At 50.8% G+C, this 24,679-nt stretch overlaps 1 protein-coding gene across 6 annotated transcripts; it reads right to left on the bottom strand.

Annotated features, from left to right (window-relative positions):
* Positions 1–1,554: 1,554 nt before the first annotated feature.
* On the bottom strand, positions 1,555–23,503 carry Patz1 (POZ/BTB and AT hook containing zinc finger 1). Of its 6 annotated transcripts, none has more exons than XM_069994499.1 (5): positions 21,385–23,501; positions 19,983–20,046; positions 13,326–13,497; positions 4,552–4,689; positions 1,555–3,105 (listed from the first exon to the last, which is right to left on the bottom strand). In XM_069994499.1, the coding sequence occupies exons 1-5, from the start codon at positions 22,653–22,655 to the stop codon at positions 2,690–2,692; spliced, it is 2,061 nt and encodes a 686-aa protein (XP_069850600.1). In that variant the 5' UTR covers positions 22,656–23,501; the 3' UTR covers positions 1,555–2,689. The 6 variants fall into 6 exon arrangements, with proteins under 6 accessions (XP_069850600.1, XP_069850599.1, XP_069850601.1 ...); XM_069994498.1 differs by having other exon boundaries at positions 1,555–3,108; positions 21,385–23,500; XM_069994501.1 differs by having other exon boundaries at positions 2,988–3,108; positions 4,552–4,624; positions 21,385–23,503.
* Between the last annotated feature and the right edge of the window lie 1,176 nt (positions 23,504–24,679).

Below are 24,679 nucleotides of genomic sequence, written 5' to 3'. Positions count from 1 at the left end.
AGTAGCAGTATATTTAGTTATATTAATGTAGATCTAAATAGTTTTGGGCTTTGTCCCTACTGGTCTATCTTTCTCCCTTTATCAGTGTTTGTTCTGTTTTCTTCTTGTTTGGAGATTAAGTCCTGTTGCTCTTCATTTAGAGATTCTCTTCTTCCCTGAGATTTCTCAAGATGCCCAGAGTGACTGAAGTCTGCCTATCCCCCTTGCTCTTGATTCTGTTCCCATTGACTCTCCTTATGCTTATTTCTTGCCTTGTCTGATGTTCTTTCCCTTTTCTTCATTCAGACATTCATCACTAAGGGTGTAATCTCCTGCTTAGTATCACAAAGATAACATATCCCACGTCTCTCCTCTCATTCTAGCAGATTGTTGTCTTACTAGGTCATCACTTTCTCCTAGAGTCCCAATCCCTGCCTCACACACTACCTACCCTCTGGCTCTCATTATCTCCTCACTTAGATACTTTATCCTTTGTACTTCTTTTTTTGTTTTGTTTTGTTTTTTATTTTTTGTCGGTCATGGGGCTTGAACTTTGGGCCCGGGCTCTGTCCGTGAGCTCTTCAGCTCAAGGCTAGTACTCTACCACTTGAGCCACAGTGCCACTTCCAGTTTTCTGGTGGTTTATTGGAGTTAAGAGTCTCATGGAGGGGCTGGGAAGTTGGCTCAGTGGTAGAGCGTTTGCTTTGCATGCAAGAGGCCCTGGGTTCGATTCCTCAGCACCACATAAGCAAAAAGAAAAAAGCTGGAAGTGGCTCTGTGCTCAAGTGGTAGAGTGCTAGCCTTGAGCTGAAGAGCTGAGGGACAGCGCCCAGGCCCAGAGTTCAGGCCCCATGACCAGACCCAAAAAAAAAAAAAAAAAAAAGTGTCTCATGGACTTTTCCTGCCCAGGCTGGCTTTGATGGTCCTCAGATCTCAGCCTCTTGAGTAGCTAGGATTACAGGTGTGAGCCACCAGCGCTCGGCTTCCTTTGTACTTCTCCTTGCCACATTTAAATCTGCTTGTTAATTGTCTGTTTCTTCTAAGCTTTATGAGAATTTATTTATTTATTTATTTGTCATTTGTGGGGCTTGAACTCTGGGCCTGGGTACTGTCCCTGCGCTCTTCAGCTCAAGGCTAGCACTCTACCACTTGAGCCACAGTGCCACTTCCAGTTTTCTAGTAGTTTATTGCAGGCAAGAGTCTCATGGACTTTCTTGCCCGAGCTGGCTTTGAACCGGGATCCTCAGATCTCAGCCTCCTGAGTAGCTAGGATTATAGGTGTGAGTCACTAGCACCCAGCTGATGAGGATCTTGTGAGGCACAAAGTCTGAAACGGTGACTAGCAAAAACAATGAAGATAGCATATAGATATCTGTTGAACAAAATGAACCTGGCAACTCAATCTTCAATAGGAACATCACTCATCAACCTTAGTAGAGCTTACACAATGACAAGAAAGAGTGATCTCTCATCATTCTGCCCCTAACTTTTCAGTTCAGGGTATGCACTATGCATCTCTGGGTCCCAAGACCACCCCCCACAAGTGAAAAACTGGACTCATGGGAACAGGCAGAGTAAGGTACTAGCGTTTTTAATACAGTCTGATCAGACTAATTCACATCACAAGGTCAATCTGGGCTTGCTCATGTGTGATACAACCAAAGTACACAAGGCCCCTACCTGCTGGTTCTCCTACCTTCCTGGCTCCCAACAGCATTGAAATCTCTTACCCTCCTGACCAGACTAGCATTTTTTAAATTTTTGCATAAAACTATTTCTTCCATAGACTTCAAACAATCAACTAGCCAAGTTAATTATAGTACATCTAAACGAAGTTTAATTCTAACCCTAATGTGTGACTGCGGTTTACAAAGAGCTCTGTATCACCTGGGATAGCTTTCAGTAGCAATTCACTACAACTGGTCCTAAAAAAAAATATATAATAATAATAATAATAATTAGAGAATTAAAACCCAACAGCAAGTTGAATGGTTAAAATCATGTAAGAACTGGAATTTGGGGTGGGAGTGTCCTCAATAGCTGAGCTTGTCCTAGCTAGTAAAACAGTAGCCTCCAACAGAGCTCAGGAAGACCAAGAGCCCTCTAGGCTAAGCTCAGAGGACAGGTACCCCATGGTCCATTGGATGCTGTAGGCTTCTGGCTTCCTTTAAAACAGTTGGGCATCAAGGTTATGTGTGTGAAGGAGACACTACTGTGGTTTCTTTTGAGGGGTATGGTAAGGGGAAATGAGGAATTAAGAGAAGTGGGAAGGGACCAAAACCACTGAGGTCCTAGAATGCTGTAGGATTTGGCTCTGGGATTGGGATCACTAAGGACTGAGCACCAGGAATTCCAGTTTCCTCACATAAGAGAAAATGGCTGGTGCTGACTTACAGGCCTATGTAGTGTTTACTGCCCTCGTCTCTCTCTCTCTCTCTCTCTCTCTCTCTCTCTCTCTCTCTCTCTCTCTCTCTCTCATACCTGGTCTCACAGATATTTCTGCAGAGTATCAGATGAGAATCTATTCTAAAGACCATTGAGGGGATGGATGATTGAGTGGGAGTAAGGTTAGGGTAGGGATGGGGGGAGGGGGTTAAAAATGAATAAAAATCTCTCAGCTACAGAACCCCAAAACATTACTTCCCTCCGCATTCACAGCATTTCTCAGTAGTCCCCGGATGGCTGTTCCTGTGGGGACGTTGCATCTGCCTCACTTCCCCTCAGGCCCCATGGGCTGCTGGTCCACCTCAGGATCTACTAAGGATGATGCAAAGGCCGACTGAACAATCTGAAACCCAAAGGACTCGAGGAGAGACATGTTCTGCTGGGGAGAGAAAGGTGAGCCAAGGGCAGGGCCCAGGTCCCCCAGGGGACCCCCAAGGGCCCGGACGTGCACCTTCTGAATGTGTTTGTTCAAGTAGGACTTAGAACGGAAGAAGCTCCCACATTCAGGGCATGGGTACTTCTTCTCCCCGTCAGACTCCATTTTGTTTTTAGGGACAGCCATGTCACAGGAGAAGGAGCCGTTGGCACTCTGCTTCTCAGGTGTCTTCAGGTCACTGGCATCAGAAAGGTCACCATAGGAGTCGGAGCTCTCAATCGGATCCTGATGTGAGCATTTCTGGCCTTCTAGGAAAAAACAAAACATAAAAAAGAGATGAGGTCAAGCTTTGGAAATGCCCTCTCCTAGAGGGGTCATGAGAGGCCAGTTCACAGGCCCCTGGAGGGCAGCCAACAGCCAGCCATTGCCATGGCTTCTGCCATGGAGGTTCAGCTGGTCTGTCTGGGAGACCCGAGTGTCTATGGGTGGGAGGCCATCAGCCTCCCTTGATGTGGACTCTTCATGCAGGTGTGTACGTGTATTGCTCACCATTATTTCAGCCTGCTTCAAGAAAAGGGTACAGACAGGGGACCTCTATTGCTTTTGCCCAGCACAACTCAAAGATTCCCACTTCCTAGGTGCTCTCTTGGGTGCTTCTAGGGGTATAATTACTCTAATGATGCCCAGCAGGTATACCAGTGGTCTCATTTCCAGTACCAGACTATCTACAACTCTCACAAGACAGCCAGTACCAGAACTGTGAGGCCCACTACCTGGCTAGACCCCTCAGACAGAAATCAATCCAAACACAAACCCTGTCTTACTACTGCCTTCCTCTTACCAAAACCCTTCTGGAGTCATGCAGCCAAAACACACGGATTTAAAAAGCAACTCTAAACAGTCTGGTGTTCCCAGCCAGGGGCTCAGGACAAACTAGGCCAAGAGACAACCCTCACTGCTCTGCCTTGCCTGGCCCACACTGGGGTCTTCTATCAAACAGCAGCTTCCTGCCTGGGTCCAGAGAGTCATGCCAGGACGGGAGGTCTATGATGGGTGCATGGAGCATGCCATCTTCACCAGCTGCTAATCTCTACCACCTCCTGTCCCAAGGAGGAACCAATGTGACACACCACCAAACAACCAGAATCAACATGTAAAGGTGGGCCTGGGAGCTCTCCACAAAACAATTCTGAGTCAGAAGCATCAGGTAGCTCATGTATTGTCATGCATCTCATAAACACAGCCAGTAGCTCTCCACAGAACAAGCTACCTACAGCAACCAACCACTTCAATCACAGAAGCCAGCCATTGGCTCCCACCCGCTCACAGGGCCAACCAACCAAGGACAAAGCACTCCCCAGCTCCACACCATCCTACAGGGCACCAACAGGCAGTGGACAGACCTAGAACGACTCATCATGCAGGCCTCCTCTTCTTGCCCTGGGCCTGGGATGTCCCTGCAGGGCTTTGGGGAGTGAGAGCCAGCCAGGAGAGAAGAAGAAGACTGGGAAAGAGCAGGGGGGAGGGAGGGAGGGGTCGCTAGATCTCCATAGCGCTCTAAAGCCTCACTCACTGCTCTGGAATGAGATACTCAGGGTGACTTTCATCCTAGAGGCCACGGCACTCAGATCTCTGAGCCTCCTCAAGGCAGCCAGAAAGCTGGCAGCTTTCCTGCCTCCCCACGCCCGGCCCAGCGCCCCCACAACACAGTCTGCGCAGAGAAGCAAAGTGCAGAGCAAGGGGTCGCTTGCCTTTGTTGCCATAGGTCCTGGCGCAGTGGAACGCTGCTCCCCCATTCGGGATGGGCTCCTGGTGCCTGGAGACCTGGGGAAGGGGAACACCGTGGTGGGTTTTAACATGGACCTTTAAGTAGGAGGCAGAGGAGAAACCTAAACAAGACAAAAGGAGATGAGATCCCACAGCCAGCAAGAGACACGTCTCTGCTTCCCCACTGCCTCTCCTCTGGGCCGCTCTGGCTAGCATTCCCAGCACAGGTGCACCTAGAAGGGGCTCCTTCCTTGGCTCAAACACAGCTGTAACCACAATGCGCTCAGGCTGGAGGGTGTCACTGTCCATGAATCCGCTTCTCTGCAAGGCTGCATGAAAGGGCCCAGGCCAGCTGCCTGGTGGCCTGGCATGAGATCCTGTTCCTCCTGATAGCGCCAGTGGCCAACTGCCTCTGGACTTACTTGGTGTCTCAGTTGCAAGTGGTTGAGTGATTTCCCACAGCCCCAGGTCAACTGCAGGGACCATGGCTAGAAAAGTGGTCAGAGAAAGACTCCACATAGCAGAAGCCTACTGAAGACTTCTAGGAAAATCAGATGGAGATAAAATGAAATCCTCAAGGGATGCCTCCAGGGGATCCCTTTCTTCTGTCTGTTAGGTTAGGTTCTAGTGTGTGAATTTTTCTACTTTAATAACTGGATTTAGTCGGGTGCCAGAGACTCACGCCTATAATCCTAGCTACTCAAGAGGCTGAGATCTGAGGATCATGGTTCAAAGCCAGCCTAGGCAGAAAGTCCCTGTGAGACTCGTATCTTCAATTAACCCCTCGAAAACCAGAAGTGGCGCTGTGGCCTAAGTGGTAGAGCGCTAGCCTTGAGCACAAAGCGGCTCAGTGCCCAGGCCCTGAGTTCAAGCCCCACAACCACACACACACAAGGAATAAATGGATTTAACAACTGCTTAACATATTGAGGAACAGAAATAGGAAATGATGTCAAAAGGGCATGGTCCTATCCATGTGGTATTTCTGATTAGGTTTGGGAAGAAGCAAGGATTATCTGTTTGCCTTTATTTTGAAGGAGGAGCAGTCCAGCCATTTTGGAGCCATTCCAGCTTACTCCACAATACTTTGGCCACAAGATCTTTTGGGCTGCCAAGAGCACGTTGTGCTTAGGCTGAGTTCTATAGCAGCCATGAGTCCAAGGATACAGAATCAAGTAGGCTAGTAAAAGGATTTCAACTAGCAGAAACCAAAGCTTTTAAGTGCAAGGTCCACTTGGGATTCCAGGGCCCTAATAGTTTATATTTAATCCATCCCAGATCTGGTCATCACATTCTCAAGTACTTTCATGCCTTTTTAAAAATTACAGTTAGAGGATTTAGAGTGAGATCCACTGCTGATGGGGAAAGGCCGGAATGTGCCATGAGATCTGAGGATCACAGCTCAAAACCAGCCCAAGCAACAACGTCTGTGAGACTCTTCCCTCCAATTAACCACCAAAAGCTAGAAATGGAACTGTAGTGCAAGTGGTAGAATGCTAGCCTTGAGCAATAAAAAAAAGAAAAGAAAGCTCAGGGACAGCACCTAAGCCCTGAATTTAAGCCCCAGCACCAGGGCTTAACATCAATCTGAACTGCTATAGCTGTTTAAGTGCTGCTGGAACTGTAATAAAGGTTCACCTTAGCCAGGTGCCAATGGCTCAAGTCTGTATTCCTAGCTACTAAGGAGGCTGAGATCTGAAGATCACAGTTTGAAGTAGGCACAGGCAGAAAAGTCCAAGAGACTCTTATCTCCAATTAAGCACCAAAAAAGATGGAAGTAGAGCTGTGGCTGAAGTGGTAGAGTGCTAGCTTTGAGCAAAACAGCTCAGAAACAGTGTCCAGGCCCTGAGTTCAAGCCCCAGGATCAGCCAAAAACAGAGAAAGAGGGATGGGGGGGGAGATTCATCTTTTTTTTTTTTTTTTTGGGTCCGGTCGTGGGGCCTGAACTCTGGGCCTGGGCGCTATCCCTCAGCAGTTCAGCTCAAGGCTAGTGCTCTACCACTTGAGCCACAGTGCTACTTCCGGCTTTTTTCTTTTTGCTTATGTGGTGCTGAGGAATCGAACCCAGGGCCTCAGGCATGCAAGGCAAGAGCTCTACCACTGAGCCACCTTCCCAGCCCCATGGGGAGATTCATCTTTAGTGAACACTACTGGTATTCCCAGGCCTAGCACATTGCACATACTAATCAGGTTTGAACTCAGGGCCTCATACTTGTTAGGCAGGCGCTCTACCACTTGAAACACACTTTTATAGCCCTCCACAGAAATTCTTAATAGTCTATGTGTTGAAAATTATTATAACCATTGAATAAATAGAGGCTTGGTGAAGAAAATGAGCCTTCAGTAATGTCTACAGCTAAGTGGCAGAACTTGTACTCACTCCAACCCCAAGACCACCAATATTTGGCCTGTAACCACTGGCAAGCAAGCCAATGGGAGCCCGGAAACCTTTTGGGCTTTTTTTTTTCCTTAACATCCTTTGAACTTTTGCAAAGTTCCTTTGCAAAATGTTCCTTTGAACATTTGCAAGAGCACCTGCAAAGTTCATAAGAAGCTTGTCATGTTGATAGGTTGGAATAGATGCTGCTGGTAAACAAAGGGCAGACTCATGGGAAGCAGATTTAACAAATATTCCTGACAGCAACAGTTGGTGGTTCTGGAAAGAGATGTGGGATCAGGAGAATTTCCCTTCATCTCCTAACACACACCTAGACCAGGTACTGCTATCCTGTCCTGCCTAGGAGAGTGAGTTGAGCTGTGACTTACACGGTTGGTCTGGAGCCAGCCACTGGGGGGACAGACTGGCTGGACTCACATAAACAGTCCCAAGATGGAAGAGTCAGGAAATGAATCAGTATGGGAATGAGGTTCTTAGCCCTGTCCCTTGTTAGGTGGCACTATGGAGACTTCCTCAGCCAAACCCAGAGACAATAGAACTAGCACCAGATGTTAGAACTTTCTGATAATATGATGATGCCACTTTAGAAAAGTATTTTTCTTTGGTTGTAAATCCCTTGTAGGGCATCTGAAGTAGTAGGTAGCCCTCCCATGGCATTAAGGCCAGAGAAAGTCTACTACAGAGTGAGTGGGAAAGGAAGAGCAGGATGCCCGGAGTTTATATTTACTCTGTGTAGCAAGAACTGCACCAAGGGAATACAGCAGGTGCTCAATAAAGACTTCCTGAATTTTCCTGGAAAACAATTTTGAGAAACAACGTGGCTGGGTCCTTTTAACTTTACCCCAGCTGCAGACTGTACTATCTATAGCAAAACTATCTGGCGGGGTGGCAGGAATGAATCCGCAGCTGCCACTTAAAGCTGAGAATTTAAACACAGAGCAACTCAGCATCCAAGTGCTGGAATGAAACAGAAGCTGAGTTTCGGAGCAGAACACATCTTTGAAGCCAGACATATTTAGTTGGAATTTTAAACGCACCCACCCATTCACCACTGATTAACAAAGAGCCAAACAGGCAGCTCGATCCAGGCATTTACCCGATGGAGACACTGAGTATACATGTGACTGCCAATACAACAACAAGCCACCACCCTCTCTCTCCAGAGATGAAGAGTTTATTAGTAAAAGCCCAATATTCCTTAGTTGCATTTTCTCCACTGTTATCCTTGCAATTTGCATTCCAGAAGCAAATTCTCCTGAGGCTGCTTTCATCTCTGTAAACTGAGTGGGAGCTGCTTTTCCTGTGTACAAACCCTGGAGGGACAATGGCACAACTGCTCAGTAGAACGACATCAATCCAGAGGGATCATAAATTGTCCACATCCATCCACTTATCTGCTCACCCTATGAGAAGAAGGTTCCTCTACCTTTGATGTTTGAGTCCAAGTGTTTCTGTCCAAGACTCTTTTTTGGGGGGTCAGTTATGAGTTTTAAACTCTGGGGACTAGGAACTGTCCTTGAGCTCTTCAGCTCAAGGTTAGTGCTCTATCATTTTGAGCCACAGCACCACTTCCAGTTTTTCTGGTGGTTAATTGGAGATAGGAGTCTCATGGATTTTCCTGCCTGGGCTGGCTCTGAACTGTGATCCACAGATCTCAGCCTCCCGAATCACTTGGATAGCAGGCATGAGCCACTAGCACCCAGCTTGTCCAAGACTCTTGACAAGCTGTCCAGTGCATATGCCTATGTTACAAAGACTGTGCTACAGAAATTTTAAAAAGAAGAAAAGCACTAGACCAGGCCCTTCTCTCCTTCAGCTGAATTCTTCAACCTGAGGATATGGGCACTAGCCCATAATACTCTTTCTACCACAAATGATCTTCTCTACAAATTGCCTTCCTACTTTCCCATTATTCACAGCCAGGAGTCTCTTTTCATGGTAAAGACTGAATAAGGCCAGTCTACATATAGGTCAATAGCTAGCTGATAGTTTAATGATTTTAGGATTGAAGGCTCTCAGAGGACAACTAGTTTACTCAATTCAGTCTTACAACCTGGTGTGGCCAAATGCCTCACATTTAGCCTCTGTCTGAACCACTGCAGAATTGCAAAAATAAGAAATTCATTCATTCATATTTTTTGCAGTTCCAGGGCAAGACCCTGACATATAGTAAAGAAGTTTTGCCTTGGAGCCTCACCAAGAAATTCCTGTATTCATAGTCTTGGTGACTACAAGGCAAGGATTACAGAGTTGTCTGCATTATTCTTCGAGAGCGCGCACGCGCGCGCATGCGTGCGTGCGTGCGTGCGTGCGTGCGTGCGTGCGTGCGTGTGTGTGTGTGTGTGTGTGTGTGTGTAGGTGTAGGTGTAGGTGTACTGTGCTGGGGCTTGAACTCAGGACTTCCTGAGGCTTTCTGGCTTGTAGCTGGCACTCTACCACTTGAGCTACGCCTGTAAAGTCAGGCTTTTTGCTGGTTAACAGAAGATTCTTGTGGATTTGTCTACTAGCCTTGATCCTCTGATCTCAGCTTCCTGAGTAGCTAGGATTACATGTGTGAGCAATTGGTGCCTGATTAACTCTACATTCTAATTCCAATGTCTCAATGTCTTTGATGTCCAGAAAGAACTTCATCCTCTTCCTAGAAAAAAAAGCCTTCTTAGCCAGGCTCCGTTGGCTCACACCTATAATCCTAACTACTCAGGAGGCTGAGATCTGAGGATTGTGGTTCAAAGCTAGCCTGGGCAGGAAAAGCTGTGAGACTCTTATCTCCAATAAACCACCGAAAACCAGAAGTGGCGCTGTGGCTCAAGTGGTAGAGCACTAGCCTTGAGCTGAAGATCTGACAGACAGAGCTCAGGCCCAGAGTTTAAGCCCCATGACCAACCAAAGAAAAAGAAAAAGAAAGAAAGAAAGAAAGAAAGAAAGAAAGAAAGAAAGAAAGAAAGAAAGAAAGAAAGAAAGAAAGAAGAAAGAAAGAAGGATAGAAAGAAAGGAAGGAAGGAAGGAAGGAAGGAAGGAAAGAAGCCTTCTGTTCTCTTCCAAGTCCCTCCTTTTTGTGAGTATTTGTGTATGTGTGTCTTCCCATTTCTGCCTAAGGAATGAACCCATAGATAGCATCCTGCTCCTTTACTTCTGATAGACAGTTATTTCCTTTTCCTTCTCAGTAACCAATGTAAGTTGGACCACAACAGCTTTCTTTTATCTTCTTGGAGGACTCCTGCTTTGACTCTGGCTGGGACCCAGAGATGTTCAGCCAATGATCCAGATCACGCCTGTGTTCTTTTTTTCTTTTTCTTTCTTTTTTTTTTGTCGGTCATGGGGCCTGAACTCTGGGCCTGGGCACTGTCCCTCAGCTCTTGAGCTCAAGGCTAGCGCTCTACCACTTGAGCCACAGAGCCACTTCCGGCCTTTTCTGCTTATGTGGTGCTGAGGAATCGAAATCAGAGCCTCATGCATGCAAGGCAAGCACTCTGCCACTGAGCCACCTTCCAGCCCTCTAGCTGTTTTCCTAAGAACAGGTATCTTCTTGATTCCATTATCCCACTAGTCACATAGCTTATACTTGTTGCCAAGTGGGTTATTATTATTTTTTTTTTTTGTCTTGGTTCTGGGCTTGAAGTCAAAGTTTCAAGATGTTCTTACTTGACTTTTTCATTCTACCACTTAGCCTCACCTTCACCGCTGGCTTTTCTTTTTTTTTTTTTTTTTTGAGTTGTGGGGCCTAAACTCTAGGCCTGGGCGCTGTCCCTCAGCTCTTCAGCTCAAGTCTAGCACTCTACCACTTGAGCCACAGCACCACTTCCAGCTTTTTCTGTTTATGTGGTGCTGAGGAATCGAACTCAGGGCCTCATGCATGCAAGGCAAGCACCTTGAGCAAGTACCATTGAGCTACCTGCCCAGCCCCCTGCAGGCTTTTTTGGTTAACTGGAGATAAGAGTCTTAAAAGATTTATCTGCCAGGGCTGCTTCAAACTGTGATTATCAGGTCTCAACCTTCTATGTAGCTAGGATTACAGGAGTGGCTACTGACACTTTGCCCAAGTCCTCTTTACCAGCTCTTGGGGAAAGAATCTTTTATTTTTATTTATTTATTTGTTTGTTTGTGTATGTATGTATGTATGTATGTATGTATGTATGTATGTATGTTTGTATTATGTATGTATGTATGTATGTATGTATGTCGGCCATTGGCCTTGAACTCAGGGCTTGGGCGCTATCCCCCAGCTCTTTAGCTCAAGGCGAGTGCTCTACTGCTTAAGCCACAGTGCCACTTCTGGTTTTCTAGTGGTTTATTGGAGATAAGAGAGTCTCATGGACTTTCCTGCCAGGGCTGGCTTTGAACCGTGATCCTCTCCTGAGTAGCTAGGATTACAGGTGTGAGTCACTGGTGCTCGGCTTGGAGAAAGAATCTTAATGTACAACACTTGTTAAATTTGCCACATCGGCTCTATCTTTTTTTTTATTTTTTATTTTTTGGTCCTGGGGCTTAAACTTGGGACCTGGATGCTGTCCCTGAGCTTTTTTTTGCTCAAGGCTAGCACTCTACCACGTGAGCCACTGTATCACTTCCAGCTTTTTCTGAGTAGATAAGAGTCATGATGCAGGGACTTAATCAATCATGCTTTTTCTGGAGATGAGTCTCCCGGACTTTCCTCCTACCCAGGCTGGCTTAGAACCTCGATCTTCAGATCTCAGCCTCCTGAGTAGCTTGGATTACAGGCATGAGCCACCAGGGCCCACTTATCAGCTCTATCCTTACTGTCTTCCTGCTGTTTCCTGCTGCTCTTCTTTCTTCTGGAGCTAGGTGATTATAAGCTGTGTATCTCCTACCCACTCTTTGTTAGCTTTCTTGTTAGGATTAGCACCTACACTTTTCCTCTGTTGCTGGTTCTCAACTTCTGGTCTCTAAGTCAGTTCTGGGACTGCTAACTTCAACATTGAAAACTTGATGAAAGTAATGTTGATGGCCATGTTACAGTTATTTTGGGGGTGCTGTCAGGAAGCCAGGTAAAAATGAAGCAAGGTAAGAAACCAGCTTTGTTACAGAGCTTGGGCTGTCCTGATTAAGTCCCTGCACAACAACCCCCACTGCTTGCTCCCCAGGGAAAGCTGTTAGAAAACAGGACAAACCGCTTAAGCAGCTTTCAGGACTACACCTTCTCCTTTCAAAGGGAGTTGTCTGGTAGAACAAACATCGATAGCCAGTGGCATTCAAGATAAACCTCAGGTGTGCAGTTCCAGAAAACCAAAGAACCAAGCTACTCATCAGGACCCTCTGGGCACGTGGAGATAGACCAAAGACACCCAAGAAATCCAGACAAGGCCTTGTGTGCCTGGTCCAATCCAGAGTACCAGCATTGTTAACAAAATATAAGAATGAGACCTCCCTAAATGCGCAGCAAATCCTGGATTCAGAGAACTTTTACCTACCTTGTCTCTTGGGCTCCTCACAACAACCCTATGAGATGGAAAAGGTGAGGGTTTTAACCCCTTTGAAAGAAGAACCTCAGACTTAAAGAGTCAAGGCTTCATAACGAGGTGCTGGGACTAAACCCCGGGTCCATTGATTCTCAGTTCATTACTCCACCTACTAAGCCATATCCCAACCTTACAAAAAAACATTGGGGCAAACATGCTCTGCAAAGCAGCATATCCAGCAACGCCCCCACCTGGCCAAAGCAAGCTCACCATGCAGAAGCCTCTTTACACTCCTTCAGCCCAGTCAGGGAGCAAGCCTCCTCCATGGACATAAACTCTGAGCACTTCCAACAGCCAACTAGACCCAGCAGAACCTCAGACTGACTTCATCCAACACAACACAGCTACCAGCCTCAAACTCAAGCACTCCGCCCTGCTCAGAGCACCTTCCACTCTCCTCTCCCATCAAGGTTTAGGTTTTTTTCTAACCATTCACGCCAGAAACTTTCTGCCTTTGCTTCCTCGCCAAACTCCATCTCTTTTCCGTAGCTGCTCAATATCAACTGTCAGTGAATTCATCAAGCAAAAGCTTCGAAGAAGGACCTCTTTACATTCTACTTCGGGGCCCAGTAACTTCCTCATCAGCCTCAACCTTTCAGTAGTGTCTGCAAAATGCATCCATCCTGCCACCTGAATGGCAAGTTGGAGAATCAGCTCTCCTCTTCCTGTCGCTGGTCTCCTAGGATCTCCCATTCCAAACACCTAACTGGGTGATCAAAGGGTTTTTTAATCAGTCAGTGGGAAGACAGGATGATGATGCAGAGTGCAGTCTTGAAGCGCGCGGGCTGGGGGGGGGGGGTGCGGTGCAGGTGGTGAAGACACCTCTGAACCTCCCACACAAGTCCAGGCCCAACCTCTGGAGGTGACAAAGCAGTGAGATTACCTCGGTTACAGATACTGCAGAAGTTGCTGGGCCCCTCACTATGCTTCTTCAGGTGGTCGGCCATGTATGCTGCCCGCAGGTACTTTCCACACACCTGACAGGGAACCTTGTCTTCATGACAAGCCAGGTGGGAGCGCAGGCGGTCTCGAGTGGCGAAAGAAGCATTGCAGGTCTGAATGCAGAAGAAAAAAAAAATGGAATGAGACAAAACCAGGTATTCCCTATCTGATCTAGTGTACCACAAGGCAAAAAATAGTTTCCGGCCATCTAATGAACTCCTATTAGGAAGACAGTGTTAAGAGTTGGGTTGAGGCTCTCTATTCACAATGCCAAATGGCTGCTCCTTATTTCCCAGGATGTCTTCTCATGGTACCCCTGAACTGGAAGTGTTGCATCTAGACCAGGGTAAAGCTAAGTTCTGTGCTCTACCACAGAGTGAGGAGTTAGGTATTTGTTCATTCTGAACCATGAAACATCAACTTTAAGTGCTATTAAGTGAATCACGGATGTTTTGGGAATATAAACTACTCTTCCTGCCCTCCATTCAGGGGTCTGTCCTGATTGCTTCATACAAAGAATTCAATGTATTCATTTCATTTAACAGCAACATTAGTCTTGGCTACAGGGAAATGAAAAAGGCAAGAGAAAGCGCAGAGATAACTGTGAATATTTTCCTGAGTCTGAATTGAAACAGCAGCGCGTAAAATGATAGCTTTGATTGTGCTAATGTGAGAATTAGCAGGGAATGAAGGCCAGAGGCTCTGAGAGCATTAAGTGCTGGAAATGAGGACAGTGACACCAGCCCACACTGACTAAGCAGGCCCTCAGCTTAACCTGAGAGCTGTCCATCTCACCCAGCCCTCCAGGGCAGGCTGTGTGGCACCCCTGTGTGGCAGGGGTACATACCATGACTACACCTTGTCCAGAGCACTGACTCCCAGCCAAGCCCCAGAGTAGACAACTGAGGCACTTAATGTCAGCTTCTGCACCCTAGGAACAAAGCCAAGTTGCCAGGCATTTCCCAGGGCTTAAGGGACCTGTTTAGTAATGGGCCTTATCTCTCCCCAACATCCCTTCCTCTTCTAGGGTGTACAAAGCCACCCCAGCCCTGAGAGACACCACATATTTGAAAGCACCAGGAAGAGGTTTTTGAGCCGTTTTAGTTTCATGGGTAGTGTCCAAGTCACTTCTTTTTGTCTGTGTGTGCTTACTGTTTAGGACTCTGAGAAATAGCATCCACCTTCAAGAGCATTACAAATGCAATATTAACCCACTGAAGAGCTTACAGCCCATGTACTTTCTGTCCCTGATTAGAAGATGGGGATTCTGAGAAGCTGAGATCGCAAGGTAAGTGTCTGAGCGAGTCAGCACAGCACATGAAAACCATTACTTGTCTCCTCACCTGTACAACTAAAGCAAGAAGCAAACTCATACAACACTAGAGGTGGAGGACGCCACTGTCCACTACCCCATTCCCAGATATCTGCAACAACACAGGCCTGGCTGTTCCCAGTCATTGTTTTGTTTTGTTTTTTTAAAGTAAAATGTTACAAACTTAAGCAGAACAATTTATAGGAGACAAATACTGCTTTTATCTGTTTTGTTCTGTTTATCTATGTTCAAGTTACTTGTTTAACTATTAGAAAGCTTAGCCAGGTGCTGGTGGCTCATGCTGATAATCCTTGCTACTCAGCAGGCTGAGATCTGAGAATCACAGTTCAAAGCCAGCCTGGGCAGGAAAGCCCATGAGATTCTTCTCTCCACTAAACTACAAAAATAGCCAGAAATGGAGCTGTAGCTCAAGTAATAAAGTATCAGCCTTGAGCACAAAAGCTCAGGGACAGCACCCAGGCCCAGAGTTCAAGCTCCAGGACCGGCAAAACAAACAAAAAATTAGGAATCTTAACTAGAAAGTCAACTTGCCCAGAATTGGGCTCCTGGATCATACTTTTAATCCTAGCTATTCAGGAGGCAGAGACCTGGAAGATCACAATTCAAAGCCAATTCAGACAATGTGTAAGACTCCATCTCCAATTAACCAGCAAAATGCTAGATTGGACTGTAGTGCTAGTGGTAGAATGCCAGCTCTGAGTAAAAAAAACAGTAAAAGCACAAGGCCCTGAGGTCAAGCACTACTACTAACACAAACAATAACAACAAAAAGTCAACTTGCCTCCTAGAGAAAGCAACAGTCTAAACATACTTGCCATGGCCAGACTAGGGCCTGAACAATCCTCCTACTACTTAAGAGATCTTCTTGTCTCTCCCCATTTACAGCTGGGCAAACTAAGACCCTGTTAGGATCAGGACAGTTAAGGTGCGAACCAGCCCTGAGGCTATGCCTTTACCATCTTTAGATTCAGCCGAGGCAGTGTCTAAGGAGAAAAAGGTGACAGTGACCCTTGTGTTCTTGGGATCTGGGCTCTGCTGACAGAGAAAGATGAGCCCCAACACCTAGGTGACTCAGAAAATATCCTGGAAGCCGGGCGCCGGTGGCTCACACCTGTAATCCTAGCAGTCAGGAGCCTGAGATCTGAGGGTCATGGTTCAAAGCCAGCCCGGGCAAGAAAGTCCGTGAGACTCTTATCCCCAATAAGCCACTAGAAAATTGGAAGTGGTGCTGTGGCTCAAGCAGTAGAGCGCTCACCTTGAGCTGAAGAGCTGAGGGACAGCGCTCAAGCCCAGAGTTCAAGCCCCACAGCCCACCAAAAAAAAAAAAGAGAAAGCATCCTGGATACTCAGTCCTTGGATCACAGGTAGGCAGTCAGGGGGACCTTGCAGCCCCCAAATTCACCAGCCTATAAACTACATTAAGAGCTGTCATTAGTACCCCTGGAGGGTACACCTGTTTATTCATAGGCAAAAGCTGGCTTTGCCAGTGACCCAAGAACCACCCCTCCAGCAGTGAGAAGAGTGTGTTTTAAGCCTCAGGACTGGAAGGAACCAATATGAACTGGGTGTAGGAAAATGGAGCTGAAAGCACACATTCAGGATTCTGTCTTCCACAGTCCCTGGGAGAGGGAGCCACCAGAGAACTATGAAAGGGATGCCTTGTCTCCCTCGCCAGCCTTCTTTTGGGCTCTGTCCTCTACAGGCTTTGTCTGTCATGCTTTGCTACCTAAAGATGATGGACAGCCAACCCTCAATTATCCACAAGTGGATTATCCATTTGGGGATTAGCTAAGCAAAATTAAAAATCCTAGGCCAGGCTGGCTTCCCCCAGCCTGTCCTCCATTGATTATCTCTCATGGAATAAAAGCTAACTTTAGCCTCAGCAAACATAATCAGGAATGTAAATTTGCTACTGGGGAGAAAAAGACACAACAAAAACTTGCACTGTGTTATAAAACCAAGCTGAAGGAATCACTGGCTTGTTTGTACGAGGGTTAACCCTCTGTACCTGCAATCCCCAAGGTTTTCTGAGGAATTTGTCCAAGTCTCGGCCTGCAGAAACTCAGACAACACAGAAAATGAAGGAGCCTGCTCACAGGACCCAGGAGAGAAGAGGTGGAGGGAGAAAGTCAGAGCTCAAAGGGTATACCCAGAACCTCTATTCTGAGACTACTTCGGAGAAAAGTGTTTCCAGTCCTGCAGACAGTAGGAAGATAGAGAGCCAGCACCACAAAGCCTTTGGTGCTTAGGATGCCGGTCTTGTTCCTAGCCAGGGCTTACATAGCCTACAGAATTAGGAGACAATCCTGCAGGGCCTGGCCCAGGTCTCCTGAACTGGATCATCAACACTCAATAATGAGTCCATCATGCTCACCTCCTACACTTCTTAAAATTGTGCATCCTGTGTGCCAAGGCCCAAATGGCACCAAAGGATGCTAGCACATACATCTACCCCTGTGGCCTAGGGAGTCTGGCAGCCCAGCAGAAGTCTAAGAACAACACATGAAAGTCCAGCTCTGTGGGTCTTGTTAGGCCCCTCCTTGAATGTACCCCAATTCACTTTTCAAACCAGCCTGAGATGTAGGGCCACTGGAAGCAATCAGAGAGATCTGAGGTACTCCATTTCCTGGGGGAAATGTCTCCCTACTCCCCCCACCACTACCACCCCCCCCAACCCCTACCCTACCCTCACCCCCACTCCATCCCCATCCAGCTCATGAACACAACAGTGCTTAGGCTACATGGGCCAGTTAGAAGATTCAGGCCAAGCCTCAAAAAGGCTTGTGTTTCCATGCCAAGTCTGAGGCTTCCTGCCTCTGCCTTCAGATGACCTTTCTACTCAAGCCAGGGCGCCAATCTCTGTGACTGGCCCCTTTCATCCTTTGTGGCATCAGGAGGGACCAAGAGGTAGGGTCTTTGCCCAGCCTGCCAGCAACCTAAGGGACTAACTCCCAGAAAGCCATCTCTTCACTGTTGATGTTCTTAGAACACTACACAATACCAAACAGATGTCCTGCTGTTTAACCAAGTCCAGGCACACCTGGCTGGCCCCTCTGTACATGAGAGTCAACATGTCTTCACCTGCTGGGTCGTTGTTAGGGGACTCTCATTACAGGGCCAGAGGTGGTAGGCCAGGAGGTCTATGAGTGTGCGCTGGAGGGGAGGGGAAGGCAGGAGCAGGCTCACACAGCAAGGGACAGTGATGTCGGTGTTATGACACAGACCAAGGACAAAACACACAAAGCCTCAAATGTTAGAATGAAAACTTTTATCAGTCCTGTTCTCCCCGCGGAGCCTGCGGGGGATAGGTTGGGGGGGGTTAAAGAACACACCAATGGGATCTGGGGTTGTTGGGGGGGGTCTACATCTGCTTTATCATCCCTAAACCCATATACTGGGGTGGCCCAATGTAAAGCTACACATTAGTTTAGTTACTAAACAAAAAAACCAAAATCCTCTAAAAACATGACATTCTCATTCACTAGCCAGAAATGACAGCAGTCCTGTCTGAGAAGGGAAGAGGACAATCAGGCTGACTCTAGTTAAAACTGTGCCCAGAGGCTTCTCTGAGGGTAGATCCCCACCCAGAGTGACAGCAGGAGAACCAGGCTCCTTTCTAAAACTGCCACTCATGGCAAGCGATGCCGTGAAAGGGAAGCAGCTATGTTGGGTCTTGACTTCTGGGAAAGCACCAACCTCCAGAATTACCCAGACAAGGCCAGATGCCTGAGGACCACCTGTTTAAAAAGGAAGCAAGAGAGTCCAGAAACCTGGAGGCTGGGACAGGGCCACAACACAACTCCCAAGTCACAGGGGGAGGACTTGGTGGGCAGGAATCACCTTGCTGGCCCCTCCTCAAAAGCAGAAGTATTATTTGGGCCATCAAGGGATTCCCATTCCCCTCTCCAGGGAGGCTCAGGCTAGCCTACAGGCCACTGGCTAAAGGCCCGGCTGCCCTCGGGGGTGGTCCAACCCTGCCTCAGATATCCTGGTGGGGCTGGGCAGAAGAGAGTGTTGCTGGAGTGTGCTGGGCTCAGGTTTTCAAGGGCTGGGAATGACTTTTTTAGAGAAAGGGAAAAGGCGGTGTCAGGAACCGAATGGGACGACCTCCACAAAGCAGGCTGGGCAAAGTCCCATGATGGCAGGTCGCTAGGAAGAGGTTCCAGGGGCGGCAGGCCGCTGCTGCTCCCAACCCACACCTGGAAAAAGGGCAGAGAGTGCAGGTTACCCCCCCAGGCCACCGGGCACACCCCCAACTGCCCTCTGAGGTCCTCCTATTCTGCTCAACACACTACTTGGAAGTCAGAATGTGCTCTGTGATGAAAGAACCAGAAACAGAGAGGGAGAAAAGGCAGCAAAGCAAAGACAGATACTAGCAGGCCCACCCTGGGTCACCCTCCTCAGGGGAGGCTGCCTGGGCTGTGCATACTGTCAGCCCTTCCTGAAGCCCTGCCTCTTGCCACCAACAAGTGAAGGAGCTGTGAAGACTGCCCCATAACCCTGCCTCACCCTGACTGGACAGGCTCTTGGCTCAGAAGAGGGAGAAATCGAGGAGAAGACAGAGGCACATTTTCCATCCACACAGGAAAGCTCAGTGACTAGGATCAGAAAACTCAATCTTCTGGGTACCAGTAATGACTCTAGATATTGTTCAAGCAGACGTGAGGGAGAATCTGCTCCAGCCTTCCCTGCCTGCTACTGTATCTTGCTCTTCAGTACTTCCGAAACCCTGGCAGTTGGTACATATGACTCAGGATGGGCTAAATAGGTGCTATGCTCAAAGGCACCCACTCCCCTCTACCTCCTCCACCCCAACTTTGTGCCCAAGGGCAAGGAAACTCAGAAGGAGCTCAGTCTCAGGTCAGAGCCCTCTTCAATTCCTACAGTTCCTACAAAACTGCTGGGAACCAGCAGCCAGGCCTAGCAAGGTGCCATCCCTCCAGGATAACACTTAAGCAACGTGACCCACCTTCCAAGGAACTGGCAAACACCAGGAAAGGAAAGCCAAGCAACAGAGTGAAGACAAGACAGGGTGGGGACCAGGACCAAGCAACCAGGAAGGAGGGAACATCAGCCATGGGGGAAGGGAAGGGGCTGGAGTGAGGAACAAAGGAGGGCAGAGGGAGGAGGATGGAGACAGAGTGGGAGGTGTGCAAAGCAGGGGTCAGTCAGTCAGACCGCCCAAGCACACTCGGCAGTGCACTCGTGGCTGTGAGACCAGCAACAATCTCTTTCTGCCCATCTTTTCCCTGCCTTGGCCCCTACCTGACACTTGTGAGGCCGCTCAGAAGTGTGCACCTGCTTGATATGTCCATTCAAGTGATCAGGCCTGGAAAAGAAAACCAAGAAGGACTTTAAAAGAAGACACTGAAAGAAGGGCACCAACTTGCCCAGCCCCCCAGACTCACACGTACACACAGAGCTGAAGAGGACTCCCTCTCCCCACCCCCAGCATGACAAAGACAAAGTCACCACCCAGCTAGGGCTCTCCAGGCCCATTTTCTCAGGGGGGGAGGGGAAGCAAATGCTTGCCTCAGATCTCGCCTACCCACCCCCACCCCCAGCAGCAAACTCAATGACTTCTAGAACCAGAGCCCCTTTAAAACGAGACTGGGTTGCCTCCAGGCGGCCTTTCCAGGAAAGGGGGGGGGGGGGAGGATTCATTGTCCACACTAAAGCCCCTTAGAAACTCAGTGTTCCCCTCCCCCCAGCCTCTCCCGCAGTGGCAGCCAATGAATGCCACCCAGATGGAATTCAGTCCCCAGAGGCTAGCAATGGAGCCTTAAGTCTCCAGCTGGGTTGGTAAGCCAGATGCCCGCCTGAGCAGGTGGGCAAGGGCTGCCAGACCGGTAAGACTGGTTCCTGGTTGGGGCCCCTCTGAGGGAGTTCTCTACCCCTAGGTTCACACACGGGAGATTCTTAGAATTCAAGTTAAAACCAGCCTTTTCGTCTAAATATTTTCTAAGAGAAAAACCAAAACCATCCTCTGCTCCCAGACAAGCCCTCAGTTGCCCACCAGGCTCTCTAGGAAGTAAGTCTAAAGGAAGTCCTGTCCTCCTTCCGTTCTCTCCTTTGAACATCTGGGGAATCTGTGGATTCCCTTCGGTTCTGAGCTACGGAGTCAGAGTGCCCAGCTTTATCTGTCTCAATCCCTGGGGGGGTCATGTGAGAGGCCAAGCAGGATTCACTACTGCAGGATTGCCAAGGCTCTAGGCTGAAGGATCTGATGTCCGGGGAGTCCCAGCTGCACTGGGTCCAGCCTTTCCCCCAGCAGCCATTCAAGCACCGAAAGTCTTGGGAGGAGCCTGGCCTCCTGCCCCCAGAGGGGGCCTCAGGCCCGGTGCTGGAAGCACAAAGGGAGCCCAGGGAGAAGAATAGTAAGGCCCAGTGGCTTTGGCCTGAGGAATCCAGCCTCTTCTCAGAGGCAAGGAGACAACAGTACAGTTTATACCTAGTGCCAGAGAACTGGCCTGAAGAGAAGCAGCAGCTCTTGGCACCTCATCTCAAAATTAAGAACACTCTCCTCCAACCTAGCATGGTCCTGTAAGGGTTAGTGCCTCCCCCCACCCCAGTTTCCACATCCTCAGATCTTGGCAAAAAAGCTGTCTCGTGGGGGAAGAGGACTGAAAACAGGTCTTGATGGGGCTGAGGAGGGTGCCTTTCTCACCTGGAGAAGCCTTTCCCACAGCTCTGGCAGATGTAGGGCTTGCCCACGGACCCATCGTGGGACCGCACATGGTAGGACATGCGGTCTTTCCTCTTAAACCGCAGCCCACACACGGGACAGGAGTAGGGCTTCTCCCCAGAATGAGACAGCTTGTGTCGGTTGAGATGGTACACATCGCGGAAGATCTTGCCACAGATCTCACAAGCCACCTGCTTCCTGGTCCGGCTCCTCTTTCGGGGGCCATCAGGGTCCTCAGAGATGGGGAGCCCATTCTCACCCAGCCTTGGAGGAGGAAGATCGATGTAGCCCAGCTGGAGGCTGGTGACACCGTGCTGGGCCTCGTGCTGCCGGAGCCGGTTGGCGTCGGTGAACACCTTCCCACACAGGCCACATGGAAGGATGCCTGCCTCTCTCAGGCCCCCTGGGGACCCGAACATCGAGTCCAGTAGGTTGGCCTTCCGTGGGCGGCCCCGGCCTCGCTTGCTAGTCAGTGGAGGGGCACTGGATGCCACATTGGGGAATGGGGAAGTCAGCAGTTGGGGGGACAGGGGTCCAGCCACCATGGGCAAGCGGTCCACCCCAGGTAACACAGGCAAAGAAGCTTGGCTGGCAATGGCTGCACCTGCTGCCCGGGCAGCTTCCTCCTCCGGCTGCATGCTGCCTGCGATGCCATTACTATTGGCTGCCAAGGCTGCCCCGTTAGTCATGTCCAAAGGAAAGCCCAAGTCTGAGGTCCCAGGAGGCCGAAAGAGCATGATGTCGGCCCGGGCAGGGGGCACCAGGATCTGCACGTTGGACTGTTTGATGACTTCCTGGCAGATTTCGATGACCGACCTCATCAGCAGGAACTTGGCGGCCGTCATGAGCTCGGGGAAGCTCTCCAGGCGTACCACGATGCGGGAAGTGTAGGCGAAGTCCAGGATGTCCCCGAACACCTTGGAGCTGATGGTGTGCATTTCTAGCTCCCGGCTGCCCCCAGCCCCGCCGCCCGGAGCTGCCGCCGCGCCCCCCACGTCTGCAGGACCCCCGTCCGCAGCACCTCCGTCGCCCAACTGGGCGCTGAACACCGACTCAAAGTACTCGCTGCAGGCTGCCAGCACGGCGCGGTGCGCCGGGAAGCTCTCGTCGCCCACCCGCAGGAGCACGTCGCAGAAGCGGCCGCCGTTTTTGCGCTGCTGGTTCAGGTTGTGCAGCATCTCGGTGCTGTGCCTGCTCACCTGGTAGGTGTAGCAACCCGACGGGCCGCAGGAAGCGTCGTTTACCCGCTCCATGGCCGCCGCCCCCTCCCACTATCTGGGCCGCGGCACCCACCCGCCCCCCTCCCTTCCCCTAAGTACTGCGAAGCGGGGCGCAGCGGACGCGTCCACTCCCCACACGTGCCGGCCGGGGGCTCGGTAGTCTCGCAGGTGCGCCCAGCGCACACGCCCCCCCCCTCCCCGTCCAGATCCGACTGTCTAGACGGCAGAGTGCACCACCCCCCACATAGCCGCCACCACCCCCACCCGATCGCACACTCCCCTCCTCCGCGCGTCCTCCTCCCCTTCTCTGTCTACCTTGGGGCGGGGGGGTGCGCGAGCGAAGAGGTGCGCCCCTCCTGCAAAAGCGCCCGCCACCTCCCCTCCCGCCCGCTAGGCGGCGCCGGCGCCCGGCCAAGAGGGGCGCGCGCACGCGGGGAGGAGGAGGAGGAGGAGGAGGATCGGCCGGCCGCGCAGGCGCGCGCGCTCCGAGGCTTTTCCCGGGCCCGCTGGGGGCGCGCGCTGCGTCCCCTGCAAAGCGCGAGCCGGGGCGGGGGCGCCGGAGCGGAGGAAACAAAAGGCGAAGGCGGCGGCGGCGGGGCGCGCACGGGGGCGGTGGCGCGGGCTCGGGCTCGGAGTCTCGTGGCGGCGGCAGCTGAAGCTGGCGGGCGGCGGCGGCAGCAAAGATGGGCCCTTCCCGGGGCCAGGCGCAGGCGGTGGCGGAGCGGCGGCGCTGCGGCCCCAGGCTCCGTGTGTTCGGAGCGGAGGAAAGATGGCAGCGGCTGCACTTCCTCTTGCACTTTCACCCCTGGGGGGGAGGAGAAGGAGGGGGGCGATACCAACAACACCCCCCCTTCTGGCTTGTAGGAAAAAAAAAAAAAAGGCGAGCTCGGCGCGGGGGGGTGGTCCGATGTCCCCGGCCCCGCACGTGCGCACCCGGATCCCCAAGCCGGGCTGGCCCCACGCGGCAAACTTTCCACTTTCTTTGTGCCGAGCGCCCCCCCCTCACCCAACCGAGGATGCACGTCCCCCCTTCCCTATTTATACACCCCCCCCCCGCAGCTCCGCTCCCCCCTCCCGCTTCCTGCCCCCCCCATCCCCCAGCTCCGCCAATGCTAGCGCAGCCTGAGCCCCCGTCCGGTCCCCGCCTCCCCACCCCGCCCGCGGGGCCGGGGGCTGCAGTTTCAGGCCCCCCCCCCCCGCCCCGACCGAAGCGAACGTAGCGCCAAGCCAGCAAACCAGCTACCACTGCCCTCCCTTACCAGCGGACCGTGTTGGCCAGGCGTTGGGAGGGGGAGAGGCCGTAGGGTGCAGATCCGAGCCCCCCCCCCCCAGCCGCTGCTGCGCACCCGCAGGTCGGGCGGGCATCGGCACCCTTCGTGGCCCCACTTTGATGCGTGAAATCCGCAGAAGTCGCCTGCGATCGCTCCCAGGTTCCAACCCTGGGGTGGGGGGTGGGGGTGCAGGCGGAACCCCTGGAGCCGTTTCTGCGTCTCCCAGTGACCGATGTGAAGGGGCTGGACGCGCGGGAGAGCTGGGGAGATGAGACCATCAGGCGGTCTCTTCCACCCCCCAACCCCCGTTCGTGGAGCTTTGTGCCCTGGGGAGCGGGAAGTTGCCAGCTTAAGGAGACGACCACATGAGAATGATGAACAGAAGCAGGGACCCCCAACACACACACACGCACGGGTCCCGGCAATCTCCGGGGAAGTAGATGTGCCCGAGGGATCGAAGAGGGCCCTCGGATCTCTCCTTGTCCGAAGCATGCCCAGCTCCAGCAGCCAGGCGCTCTGACCGCGGGCCCCGCCGCCAGGCTTGGGCGCTTTTGTCCCTGGCCCGCCTTGGTGATGCTACCGCACGAGGTGTAGTCACCGAGGTTCTCCGGACCGGAAAGCGCCGGCAGCCGCCGCGGAGCCGCACGGATCGCAGCCCCGGGGCTGCAGGCGCGTGCGAGCGGGAAGTCCCCACAGTTGCAAAAAGGGAGTGAAGTATGTGTTCCAAACTTTCCACGGTTCCAAACTGAGCGCTTCCATTAAGGGAAGCGGTGTGGGAGGAGAGGG

This window comes from Dipodomys merriami, unplaced genomic scaffold (assembly GCF_024711535.1).
Source record: "Dipodomys merriami isolate MVZ:Mamm:240054 unplaced genomic scaffold, mDipMer1.0.p SCAF_45, whole genome shotgun sequence".
Classification (NCBI taxonomy): Eukaryota; Metazoa; Chordata; class Mammalia; order Rodentia; family Heteromyidae; genus Dipodomys; species Dipodomys merriami.
The sequence above is the reverse complement of the archived record's forward strand: the minus strand, read 5'-3'. Positions and strand labels throughout refer to the sequence as shown.

What these genes read in the sequence shown, in the direction of transcription:
- Patz1 (XM_069994498.1), bottom strand. Translation starts at nt 22,655, where the DNA reads ATGGAGCGGGTAAACGACGCTTCCTGCGGCCCGTCGGGTTGCTACACC. An exon ending in CTGCAGTATCTGTAACCGAG is followed by an intron (nt 4,690 to 13,325) that starts GTAATCTCACTG and finishes TGTCTTGTTTAG; the next exon opens with GTTTCTCCTCTGCCTCCTAC. An exon ending in CAGGACCTATGGCAACAAAG is followed by an intron (nt 3,109 to 4,551) that starts GCAAGCGACCCC and finishes GTTTTTTCCTAG; the next exon opens with AAGGCCAGAAATGCTCACAT.